The sequence below is a fragment of the Paramacrobiotus metropolitanus genome, unplaced genomic scaffold (genome assembly GCF_019649055.1).
Source record: "Paramacrobiotus metropolitanus isolate TYO unplaced genomic scaffold, Prichtersi_v1.0 Parri_scaffold0000012, whole genome shotgun sequence".
Taxonomy (NCBI): domain Eukaryota; kingdom Metazoa; phylum Tardigrada; class Eutardigrada; order Parachela; family Macrobiotidae; genus Paramacrobiotus; species Paramacrobiotus metropolitanus.
In genome coordinates, this window is record NW_026570232.1 from 937,829 (window position 1) to 949,781 (window position 11,953).

At 41.0% G+C, this 11,953-nt stretch overlaps 3 protein-coding genes across 3 annotated transcripts; 2 read left to right on the forward strand and 1 right to left on the reverse strand.

Moving 5' to 3' along the window:
• Positions 1 to 618: 618 nt before the first annotated feature.
• On the reverse strand, positions 619 to 3,142 carry LOC129584004 (uncharacterized). The gene is made up of 5 exons (XM_055476083.1): positions 2,825 to 3,142; positions 2,366 to 2,609; positions 1,712 to 1,983; positions 1,276 to 1,476; positions 619 to 1,116 (listed from the first exon to the last, which is right to left on the reverse strand). Exons 1-5 carry the CDS (start codon positions 2,904 to 2,906, stop codon positions 965 to 967), a joined length of 951 nt encoding a protein of 316 aa, XP_055332058.1. The 5' UTR covers positions 2,907 to 3,142; the 3' UTR covers positions 619 to 964.
• A 968-nt stretch (positions 3,143 to 4,110) lies between these two features.
• Positions 4,111 to 6,628, forward strand: LOC129583988 (uncharacterized). The gene is made up of 4 exons (XM_055476061.1): positions 4,111 to 4,518; positions 5,004 to 5,241; positions 5,328 to 5,608; positions 5,722 to 6,628. The coding sequence occupies exons 1-4, from the start codon at positions 4,317 to 4,319 to the stop codon at positions 6,390 to 6,392; spliced, it is 1,392 nt and encodes a 463-aa protein (XP_055332036.1). The 5' UTR covers positions 4,111 to 4,316; the 3' UTR covers positions 6,393 to 6,628.
• Positions 6,629 to 6,822: 194 nt separating this feature from the next.
• Positions 6,823 to 9,570, forward strand: LOC129583970 (uncharacterized). The gene is made up of 4 exons (XM_055476039.1): positions 6,823 to 7,293; positions 7,603 to 7,813; positions 7,915 to 8,297; positions 8,454 to 9,570. The coding sequence occupies exons 1-4, from the start codon at positions 7,002 to 7,004 to the stop codon at positions 9,179 to 9,181; spliced, it is 1,614 nt and encodes a 537-aa protein (XP_055332014.1). The 5' UTR covers positions 6,823 to 7,001; the 3' UTR covers positions 9,182 to 9,570.
• Positions 9,571 to 11,953: the final 2,383 nt, after the last annotated feature.

The following is an 11,953-nucleotide window of genomic DNA, read 5'->3' on the forward strand; positions in this document are numbered from 1 at the left end:
CCAGTTTCTCCATTACATTCGGATAGATTCTATACTAAGAAAGAATTACCATAATGTAGAAGAGAAATAGAAAAAATCATTGATCACAGAATATTTTCATACAATGGTATGAGAAATCTCCGCTTAACCAATAATGATATTATTGGCCATTGGGTCGTTTAATCGGGTACTTATTCTTAGTATGCCTCTGTGACCTTTGCGGAACCTTTCGCACAGAGACGAAGCGCAAGAAGACTCATCATACGTAAGCTTATCTAAACGGCCATGACGGTGCCCACTGTCATGGCCGCGCTTAAGTGAAGCCAGGTCTCGAAAATTCTGTTACAGGTTAAAAGTGCTTACTTTAGTGAACTGTAACGTCCGTCATTCAGATGAAATTACAGATGCAAATTACAAGGCTTTCATAACATGAATTTTGATAACCGTAGTTTTGTAGTCAGTTCTTATGCAACCAAAAGTTTATGGATATTGTAGCAGTAGTCTATCTGGCTGCTGTTCTAGTGGGTTGGCGTGTTGGCCGTACCACGATGTCTGTTGGGATGAGAGGTGGCACGGTAGGCAACGATGCTGACCGAGGACGCTCTTACTGATGTAACACAATTACTGAGCGTATCAACGTAAGGTCACGGCATGTTTAATGACAAGAACAATGCAAGACGCTGATGCAATGATGCAAGCTGTAGCAAGCCGAGTACAAGACTGAATTCTAGAAATTCATGAAAAGGAGAACTAGCCGGTAAAATGAGAAGAATTCATAACGTGATGAAATGATGGATCATAACTGGGTGGTTTTGTGGGTTGTACAACTTCTACCGCTACAATATGTACGTATCGGAGTGTCTCGAACTAATGCGAAACCATAATTCATTAGCCGGATAAATTTACGCTCGTATAGTATATTGTCCAATCAGACAAAATAAGTTATCGGTTTGAAAAAGCTTTCAATCCTTATATCATTTCAGTATCAATGGCGACGGTACCACATCATGCACAAAACCACAAGCGGCCCAACCACAAAGACCAAAATTGCCCCAATTAGTATCCCAATGATCGAGGCCGTCCCCAATTTCCAGCTGGGAGTTGTCGGAGTATGTGCAGGCTGAAGCTGTATGTCACCTAAATGAAATTGAAAACACAACTGGTCAGTAATCTTTTTGTTATGGTACGCACTACGAGGCAGTCGGCATATTAGATTAAGCGTTTTTCCATAATGGTGGCAAAAAAAATAAAGAAATATATGTTAATTCGAAATTAAAAGCACGTCATCGTACTTACCGCATATTACTGAATTGCGATCCGAACCGCATGATCCGTACCAATATTCGTCTTTTGTAAATGTGTCGGCGGCATTAGGAAAAACTGAGCAGTTCCTGGGGCACATCAAGGCTCCAAATCTCGTATCCAGACAATACGCTTTTTTTGGCAGTGTCCCGCGTAGTGTACGGCAATATGTCAGACTGCTGGTTTCAGCTTCCGCTGAAAAAGAAACATAAATGAGTAAATTAAGGTTACCAAAGTGTGTGGTACGGATTCTCGGGCAAACTGGAAATGGTTGGGGCATTTCATTATATAGAGTAGCTGCTTATTAGAAATTATGCGGCTGTTACTTGGAATATATCAGCTCACACATAAAAGCACTCGAGTAGGATAAATTACGAGCATTTGCTCATTTCGGTAACTCTGCTCGATATTAACAGTATTAAAGGCTTACACGAAATCAAGGCAAAATCGATGACCACCGATTCGTTAACGGAATCAAACACTTGTTTATGCAGTTCCAATTTAATCTCCAGTTCATCCAAGTTCGGATACAAATGAGTTGCAAATCTGGCATCCGACCGTGGGAAAAACGTGTGGTTTTTATGAACAAATTCCGGAACTGCCGACAAGTTTAGCGGTATTATAGTGCCCTCATTGTTATTAGCCAGTTCTGCGACGAAAACGGGGTGAGTCTTATTGACCGAGAGTTCCATAAATAATGCCCTGCAATAGCAATGGCAAGAAACTGATTTAATAAAACAATTTTGTCAGCATAAACTGGATGACAACGCAGCTCAGTAACTGTAATAAGGTCACAATTCAACAACAAAAAAATACATAAAATATCGTAACTTGAAATAAATGAAAGATAAGTAAATTTCCGCTCCTCTTCCTACAACCTGCTCGGGCAGGGTAGTGATGTTAAAGCACGTAAAATACCTAAGTACATACGTAATCCGTATCCCTTGAATACATCATTATCATGTTTATTTCAGGCAAAAAAATCATAACGCTTTATCCGCAAAATGCGTGAAAATTTAGGGGAGTTAAGCGCATTGTAATATCCGAATTTTAATTCTATTTTTCTTTCATTGTGGGGGAATACCTGAAATTCAAATAGTATCCAAATTGTACATTTTTGTACAATGAGACGGTTTCGTTGTCGTAGCATTCTGTGTCGGTTCGCTCGGCAAGTTTGAGCACAACGGTGATTGTGGCGTTGTTCTGGTTAACACTAAGGACTGTGTTCTCTCTTGTGGTAAATATTGTTCCCGCTCGGGAGGCAAGGTTTTTTGGACAGATCGAAATGGTAAGTTTACGATCAGTGCTTTGTGCGTCGCTCAGGTAAACTGCAAGAACATTCAATTTACAGTACACTTAGTCAAAGCGAATCATAGATTTTAGTTACTTACTGTAAGCTGTGAGTAACTACTATTTATGTGTAACTACTATTTTGACTATTTTCCATGTTTACCAAAGTCGACGCTTTTCTATAAAATTGTACTGGTGAGCTTATTGAACGGATAGAATAATAAGCACATTTGCAATTATTACGGATCCTTACATGTGTTCCAGTCTTGTGCCAAGGCAAAACCAAAAATTGATATTGATATCGTACTGAAGAAAAACATATAGTCCGATTTCATTTTTGACGTGCAAGTAAATATCAAAGATTAATATGCGGAATAGCATGCAAAAAACTAATTACTGCAGTTTTTGCACAGGTTTTTTAGATGACAGCAGATGCTTACAAGTTTCCACCTCTGAAACAGACGCACATTGAGAGTGCCCTTTATCGGAAACTGTAGCATGCCTGTTTATAGTTATCGTAAGAACCTCCTGCCATTTGCACAATCTCTTTCGCTACCGTATGTGGCACGCAGCACCGTTTTCAAGCAGAATCTCTCATAAAATATCAGTTGCTTTTATGGCAGGTGTTTATTGTCAGCTAAATGCAATACGATAACTGATAAGATAGCACTATAGTGTTACAAAATGAAATCGCGTACCAAGACTGCACAACAGCTTGTTATCGTTTTATAAATTTAAATACCATGCGTCCGTGTACTGTAATAACGACACATACCGATATCCATCTATGTTCCATACAACGCGTTTTAAGTCTTTCAAATGCGAATGGCTTTCTTTTAATCGTTCCATGCGGAAGCTACGCTTGAAATAATTGTGCGCCAGTTCACGCATTTTAATTACAGTGGTGGCTGAAAGCTCAAAACATTAATTTATTGTAACTTCATTGCACGAGCGCGTTACCGCTTTACACCATTGTGAATTTATGTATTCTTTTCCCTGATCACAAGTAATACTGTAGGTAGTAAGATGCGCACTTAAACTGACTACGCTGATGACTGAATGTGTATTTCCGAGAACGTCAATCCAATATCCATACAACTTAGATGACTGACCGTGGGACAACGATAAATTATTGTTCCAGAACGTAAAGCAGAAATCGTTTTCTAGACAGACATACTAGAGATTGCCGAATTGTGGAGAGGCAGGGTTCACTACAAGTGCATTAGTTTCAGTGCTCTAAAGTCTGAACGTGTGAGAAACCAGGGTAAAACGGCTAGCGCGCGTTTAATTAACCAGTCCATTATTTTAGGCATTTATATTATAGTGCTGTACTTGAGAGTTGCGACTCATCAGAGTGCCCTCTTACGGTGGATATGGCTCATTTTGGAGTTATCTACAAGCAGCGACGAAGAAAACCCGCAACTCAAAACTCTGACCTGTTGTTGATTCATCTGCAATCGTAATGCGTGATTTCAAACACAAAAGCCGGTTGCCTGATAAGATAAACTGAAGTATCTGTACACTTACGATGTCAAACGTTTTGTTGTGCGATTTGATCATAGGAACGTAATCAAAAATTACTGAATCAAAGACGATCGACAAGTCGCTAAGCTTATAAGAACCATAGAAGCCTCGCTGGGTGGCCGACGGTCAGTTAGTAATATTAAAGTTGTTTGTGAACCCAGCTGACGACTACAGTTCGTTGAATTCGTTTCTCTGAGCGCCGCGCGCAAATTACAACGGCAATGAAACACCTCTCTTTCGGCAGAATGTTTCGATATTTCTGCATACTTATTTTGCAATGGCATATTTACGGCGCACAGGATGCTAATTCTACCAGTCCTGTGGCCAACAACACTTCAACCGCTTTGCTGTCCAATACATCGACAGCTGCCATTTCTATTCCAACAACTGCCATACCACCGGTGCCCATTCCACTTCTTATTAGTAAGTACGCCTGTTCGATAACCAAATTGATATGCCAAGTTTTAGCAAAATATTTGTACCAAATGTGATGATTTTCGGTTAGAAGAAAGTAGTATTACAAAGTTGGCATTAGCACAAACGTTTTTGCTTAGCACGGACTTCAGTCAACAAATTTCCATTTTCCTAACTGTTTTTTCAGAGAGAGAACTACCATTCATTCGATTCGTAGTTCTTATGGCCACAACTGGGATTTGTTAATTTAAATGTATTGCATGTATTTATGAACCCTACAGTGCAATTACGAGATGCTAACAAAAGTCACAGCAAAGCTGCAAAGCAAAGCTGAAAAACAACATTGTGCACTAATCATTCCCAATCAGCCAACTTAAAAGCTAACAACGCGTCCTCATTGTCCCTCATATCATTAAATGTTCCGAGAACAGACACTACATTTCCGCGTTGTTGTCTCAGTACTGGTATTTTAAATTTTACGTATAACTGTTTAGGTCTTCCAAATGTTACCAATGGATTCCTGAGTATTCCTTGTGGAAAAGCAGTTGGTACTATCGCCGAGGGCCGAGCAGGGCGTATCCGTTTCACGCGTCGCGATTTGTTAGACAATCCTACCTTCTACGTCAGGCATCTGGCATGGGCCTCATCAGAGTGCTCTGTAGCGCAGCTGAAACCTCAAATTAATTTAGAGGCAGCTGTAAATTATGTGGAGGTTTTGCTTATTACGGCCAGGTTTGTCTCATGATACCATACTCATTCGTGTTTCACAGCAGTATGTTAATTTCATAATACACCTTATTGTCCGCATTAAATTTTAGAACCGTTAATGCGACAACACCCAGTGACGAGACCATTACAATGATAAACAGTTGCCCTACCTGTCCCGCATTTAATGGTTCCACTGCGTCGTTTTATCCAGCGGGAGAACCGGTACCATTGACCCGCGATCCCATATCCTGGACGTCGTCCAATGGCGACGACGAAGAAGACATAACTTTCATTCAAAGAGTCGTACGATTTCAATACACTTCGAACACCAACATGACCGACGAAGCTTTAGACGAAGTGGTTTTCCAGCTGGATTATGTTGCAGCTATCCGTAAGTTTTCATGCGGTGACCTTTATCTCAAACGTTTCCGTACGCTGTTGTATTACAAAATTCTTAAGAGCTCGGAGCTGCACCCTTTATTTGACAAAATATGATTCTTTTAGGATCTTGGATGAGTACTGACGATGTAATGATGCTTTACGCCATCTACGAATCGCGAGATGCGGCTTACGGTTACTGCGACACGACAAAGCAGTTCCTTCATTATAAATATTGCACTGCCATTCCACTGCGTCCACCTAGTGACACGACAGTCACGTGTCCGTCTACGCCTCTTTCAATGAATATGTCGTCCCCGACGCTAAATGCCACCAATAAGCGATGCTTAAGAGCAGGCGAAGCATTGTTGCAAATGGGGATTAACCCCAGCAGGCAGCCTCCTGCGACGACGCCACGGATAACCACCCCAAAGTCACTGCCACCCGTAACCATTTATAATGGCGGGAACGGCGTGACCCCTGACACCTACTGGAACACAACGAGAATTTTGGCGGTAGTGATGGCCGTCATTGGGATAATTTGTGCGACCTGTACGCTGATTGGTCTGACTATACGGTGCGTGGAGAAGCGCAATGCACGGAAGGCGGTCCTGCGCAATGCGGCCATTGCCGAGCAAGAAGAGATCAACGGTACTCCGTATATTCCCGCTCAACCGCGATTGTTCGGAGCCATGCCATCGTCGGACAGTGTGCCGATGACGGCAGACACCAGCTATCAAAACTCGCCGTGTTTAGATGGACGGAAGAACTCCGATCAGTATTCACGATTTACGTAGTGAAAATGGATTGAATGTTTTGTTTGAGCTAACGTACCTGCAAATGATTTACAAGTTGGATTAATCATTATTGCTTCGTTTGGATGGATATCGAATTTTAATCTAATACGTGATAGTATAATAGATATTAATACAATTTTTAAAAAAATTCATTGAAAATTATAGTGGGTGGCTAACTTTTTATGTATAGAGTGAATCACGGGACAAACATGATTAAAGCCACGAGTCACCTATAACCTTGAAGCCACGAGTCACCTTGAACTGTACACAATGTTATCAAATATTTTAGATGATAAAATATTTGTCAGTTGTCGGAACAATACATAGCCGATATCCGTGAGAACTGTGAGATTATTTCAAAATGGATTAATTACTAAATCGTTCAACTGGCCCCGAATGATACTGCTCGTACGTACGTAAATTTCTTGATAAATTTTACAAATGGGTCATACCCCGGAACAAGCGACGTATGCTCCGAACATACCATATTCCGATTAATCGTACCGCATGTTTTCCTCATTATTTGTGTTACATCTACACCATCGATAACGGGACCTTTACCAACGGCCCCCGAGTGCGCCAACGGAATAATTGGGAATTGGGTTCACCATGCATACCGTCACCCAAATTTATTCCTTCTGCGTTATTCTTACTGCAACAACCCCTATATACGCTACAACCACTACCGCGCCAGCTGTGCTGTTACAGACATCTGTTCCTTTAAACGGAAGCACAAACGGGAACACTGAAAATGCAACCAATACAGGCAATACTTGGGAACTTGCATCCACAATGGCTATTGCCAACACGACGCCAAACGTATCAGTAGCCAGTACTGCTTCAACAGCAAGAGCGACATCAACACCAAACAGCATTTCACTGCCCTACGATGTTTTGAAAAGTACGATATTTGAGTCGGTATTTGGTTCTTTATTGCAAAAATCAATCATCAAGTGAGTTTTCTTGAAACTGATATAGGTAACTGAACAGCAAAATTACATTTTATTTAAATGAGCTGTCCGCGCTCTAAAAATTAATGTAATACTTCATATATAATAAGTATTAATGATTAAAAATTAAACGGTATGAACATTACCTGTCACAAATCCGATTGGTTTATTACGAACTGTCAAACCACAAACTTGAAGTTACACAACTTTTGGGACACTGCACGTTACTGATACTGATTTCCAATTTCTACGTTTTCCAGTTCTTCCAAACCCAGACTCAAACGTGACAACTTTACCATGTTGGCATAAATCGGCATCACGATCTGGACGTATTACTTTGAAAAGAAAGGATTTCTTGCGGAGTTCTTCCAATAGATTGTTATTTCGAGTTCCGTCCTGCCAGGGCGAAAGCTATTTCGCTGGCGCAACAGATGTTTCTGACTTCTCCGAAGACCTGTACATCGACATCAGGCGAGCATTGACATATACTATTACCATTAATTTTATAATCACAAAGTACTTCGTAATATTGATTTTACGAGTAGTTTCAACGTGCCGTATTCCATTTTTAGATTGGGTGAACTGGATCCGTTGTTGGTTGCTTATCGTCAGGAATACATAGACGTGCTGTACAAACGAAAAATAAATTTCTCCTATGATTCGGAATTTGATTTGCCTGTTAATTACATGATTCAATCATCTAATCGACACGATCACGTTGTGTTAACGGGTGGGAAAACGGGCATCTGGTCGACTGGACCGCAGTTTGAAGTTTCGCTTTACCGGTTTCCGTTGTACTTTTTCAATGCCTCCAATAACTTCACTCTACTGGATGTCTTTCATAACACATCGGTATCTGGAATGAATATCACAAAGAATACTACATTTGCAGACCTGAACGATCCATGTTTAATGGAAAAGGAGCTGATGACCATCGACTATACTGTCGTACTAAGTATGTGTAACGCTGTGACCTTTTGACTAGTTAGTGCACCTGCATTAAATATTTACGGCTAATATTCATTTTGTACAACCATTGCGAGTACATTCACCATATTAGGATACTCGTACGGAATGACCTGATCCCGGATTTACTATAACTATTTAATAGGGCCCCGTGGACCGAGAAATATCTTCAATGCTGCACAATACTTCCTACGAAATCGCGTAAATGACATGCATTACTGTGCCTCCTATAAGGGGTTTGTTCCGAAGCAAATGTGTTCCAACATAATGGGAAATTCTCTCAACATAACGGCCTGTCCGCGGGATATTTCCGTTTCCGCACCCAGCCTCCCGCCAAATATACAGTCCGAAACTGCTTCTTGTTTGGATCTCATAGACACAATTGCTCAGATAAGCCCTGTGGTAGTTTCACGAACGACATCGTCACCCTGGATTATGACAACCTGGAGATATAACAATAACGACGATTACTACGACTACCGTATGATCGGGGTCGGTGTGGCACTAGCGCTGACCTTTCTGAGTTTAAGCTGTGCCGTACTGAAATACTGCTGTAAGCATTATGCTGCACGTCGTCATATGGAAGCGGCGGTGAACCATGCCCATACTCGCGACTTCAGTCGGCGCAATTCCGATGAGGGACCACGCGTGTACGGTGTCGCCACCAGCGGGGTGCATACGACACGCGGATTGGATGCGCCGCCGTCGTACGAGGAAGTGATTCGTTCTGGGTTTTCGTCACCCATTACCAGCAGTAAAGGATCGTCGAATGATTTGTGCCAACACGAAGAAACTTCAGCGCAGCCTACTATACTAGTTGTGGGTGTCCCTTCTCGAACGGTTATGATTGATAATTGTGATGGGCATTCGTAAAGTACATATGTCGTTATTTCACTAAATGCAGGAATTCACGGCACTGTATACAATGTGGATACGTCAGATGAAGTATTTATGTATAATCGAGCTGTCAAAGTGACAAACAGTTATTAAATACAGATGTATTGGATTTCGTACATGCCAATGCATGTAGCAGTAGGAGAACTTCCAGGAAAGATAGCACATCGTTCACTTACCGGAAGTACCCTGACCCAGCAAAGCGGAAATTGTGGCAACTAGCTAAATTGTTATTGCGAATCATGTTTATGTTGTTCCCGATGCGATGATAAAATTTATTTGCCGTTAGGTTCCATGATTTTTTGATTGCCATGATTTTTTTGTTGATTGAGGGACGTTCGTAATCAAGAAAGACTGCAGGTGCATACTGTGCATTGCACAAGAGCCTGTTGGTTAATAAATATTGGGGCGATATAAATACTAGGCCTTTATCATTGCCATTTTTGGACAGTAAATTTGTATAAGCCGTTTTTATAATAACCTCAACCTACCGTATGAGTGTAGCGAAATTAATATGCCAGTCACCGCTTCAGTTGACCGAAACTTGACCGTGTCGAAACTTGTCGATTACGGAGAAGAGCCAGAAGATCCAACCTATATTTCATTTGGCCCGCACGAGACGGTTTTGTCCACTTTTGGTTTTACTTTAACACGGTCTTTGAGAAAGAATAATAATTCCTGCCAATGGACTGTCGGAATTTTTAAAACAACCCTTGCCGGCTGCATATTACTGGGGTCTTTCTTTTCATGCATTTTATGGGGTATACTGACTTTTGTTCGACTGTTTACTGATCGAGATGCAAACAGCGTTAAACTGAGCTTGCTCGCTGAGGCGCTTGTGGATATTCCTTATGAACTATACAATATTCGTGCGTTTCTCGTTCTCATCATATTTTTTTGCCGTCAGAAATCGCTGAAAATCATTTATCGGTTCTCGGTTCAGATCATCACTGATACTTTTACGCATACAAATGCGCAAGAAAAAGTTTTAAACAGTGTGAAGAGGATCGCCTCTTGCTTGACCATATTAACCTTTGCGTTAACATGTGTCTGGGAATGGCTTGACTGGACATCGTACTTTTTCCAAAACCCAGAAAAAGCGGATGCGAGCTATACTAAAGCATTATATCCGTTAGCGATCCCGTTTACAACTCTGCAAAATATTTTAACGTGGACATTTTTCACTTCTTTACCGTTCTGCTTGTCGCAGATGGTTTTTGTGACCCTCATCACATTTGCCATAATTTTGCGGTATTGCACTGAGGAACTCAACAAAAACATTTTGTTAACAGTAGAGCGATACCAAAGGAATGGAAAGCAGCTTCATGATACTGCCGCTTGTAAAACTTTGGCGAATTCCGTTAGTAATTTACGCCGATCATATTTGAATCTCACCAGATTTTGTGCAGAAGTAAACAGTGTTTACAACTGCATACTTTTTGTCATTTTTGTACTGGATACAGCAGCAGCCTGTGGATGTATTGCGGGTATTACGACCAGTACTGATAGGTTTTCGGTGGTTACCTTGCCGAATTTTGGAGGTGTAGCAATTTTTAGCTTTTATGCTTTGGGACTCACATTTCCAATGGTGCAGCTTTATGAAAGGGTACATAAACGTTACGTGTATATATTATTCCTGTCGTTAAAAGCAATGTATAAATAAGTTAACACGGAACTTCGTATAAAGGATTGTACCTCTAGCTAGTAAAACTGTGTCAGCGCAACTGCATGAGCGGTTCGAGCGCATATATGCGGCAAGCGACGATGATTTTACTGTACTTACCGTTTTTTCTTTTATATGTAATTTTTAGAGTTTGGAAACGTCTGTAGCTTTACACCAAATGGCGCATTCGATACAACCATTTATGCTTTTACAAGAGGTTGGTCATATCTATACACTGTGCAGCTCGTACGCTGAGATGCAATTAAATTTTACATGCGTTTACCTGTACGTCTGCATGTAGCGCATAGCTGAAAAAGTTAATTTAGTGCTGCAACTACTTTAAAATATTGAGGCAGTTGATGTTAGCAATACATAATAATTTCTCAGCCACGTTTTAATTCTAGCAACCTTTGCATTACCTTTGTAACGGGTTTATAAGCTACGTCCTGCAATGTTTCAGGGTTGTTACTTGAAAACAACAATGGATATCTTTTGCGCAGCAGCGCAAGTGCACAGCATGGTATTTACAGGAGCGGAAATATTTTCCATACGTCGGAATCTGTTAGCCGGGGTACAAAAATAATCGACACTTTTGTGGCAGAATGCTTTGTGATCTCATACAATAACGATGCAGACTACGTTATGTAATTCGTGCTTGATATGAGTATATGATCATGGTAGAATGCAAAATGTAATGTTATGGCCTGCGGCTGGATTTTTTTGCAGACTTGCACGTTCATCGTGTCAGCCGCTATTGTAGCGCACGAAGTTCTAATCCCCCAGCTGGAAGCACAGTGTGTACAATCGGCTGGGATGAATGCATCTGCCGACGCTGCTAATGGATCTGTTTCCAAAATGCTGCTCATTACGTAGCATATTATTTGACTGCTCAACATCGCTTGTTTGAATCGCAACTGTGTTTTGCGCGACATTAGGATATTATTATTATTATTACTGCAGCCAAAGGTTGTGCCTGTACGGTACTAATGGTACCTACCTACAGCACAGTTTTCCGGATGATTTTAAAGTGTATAAATCAGCGGCAGGCTGCATAATATGACTGCTGAATACAAAAACATGTCGTTAAA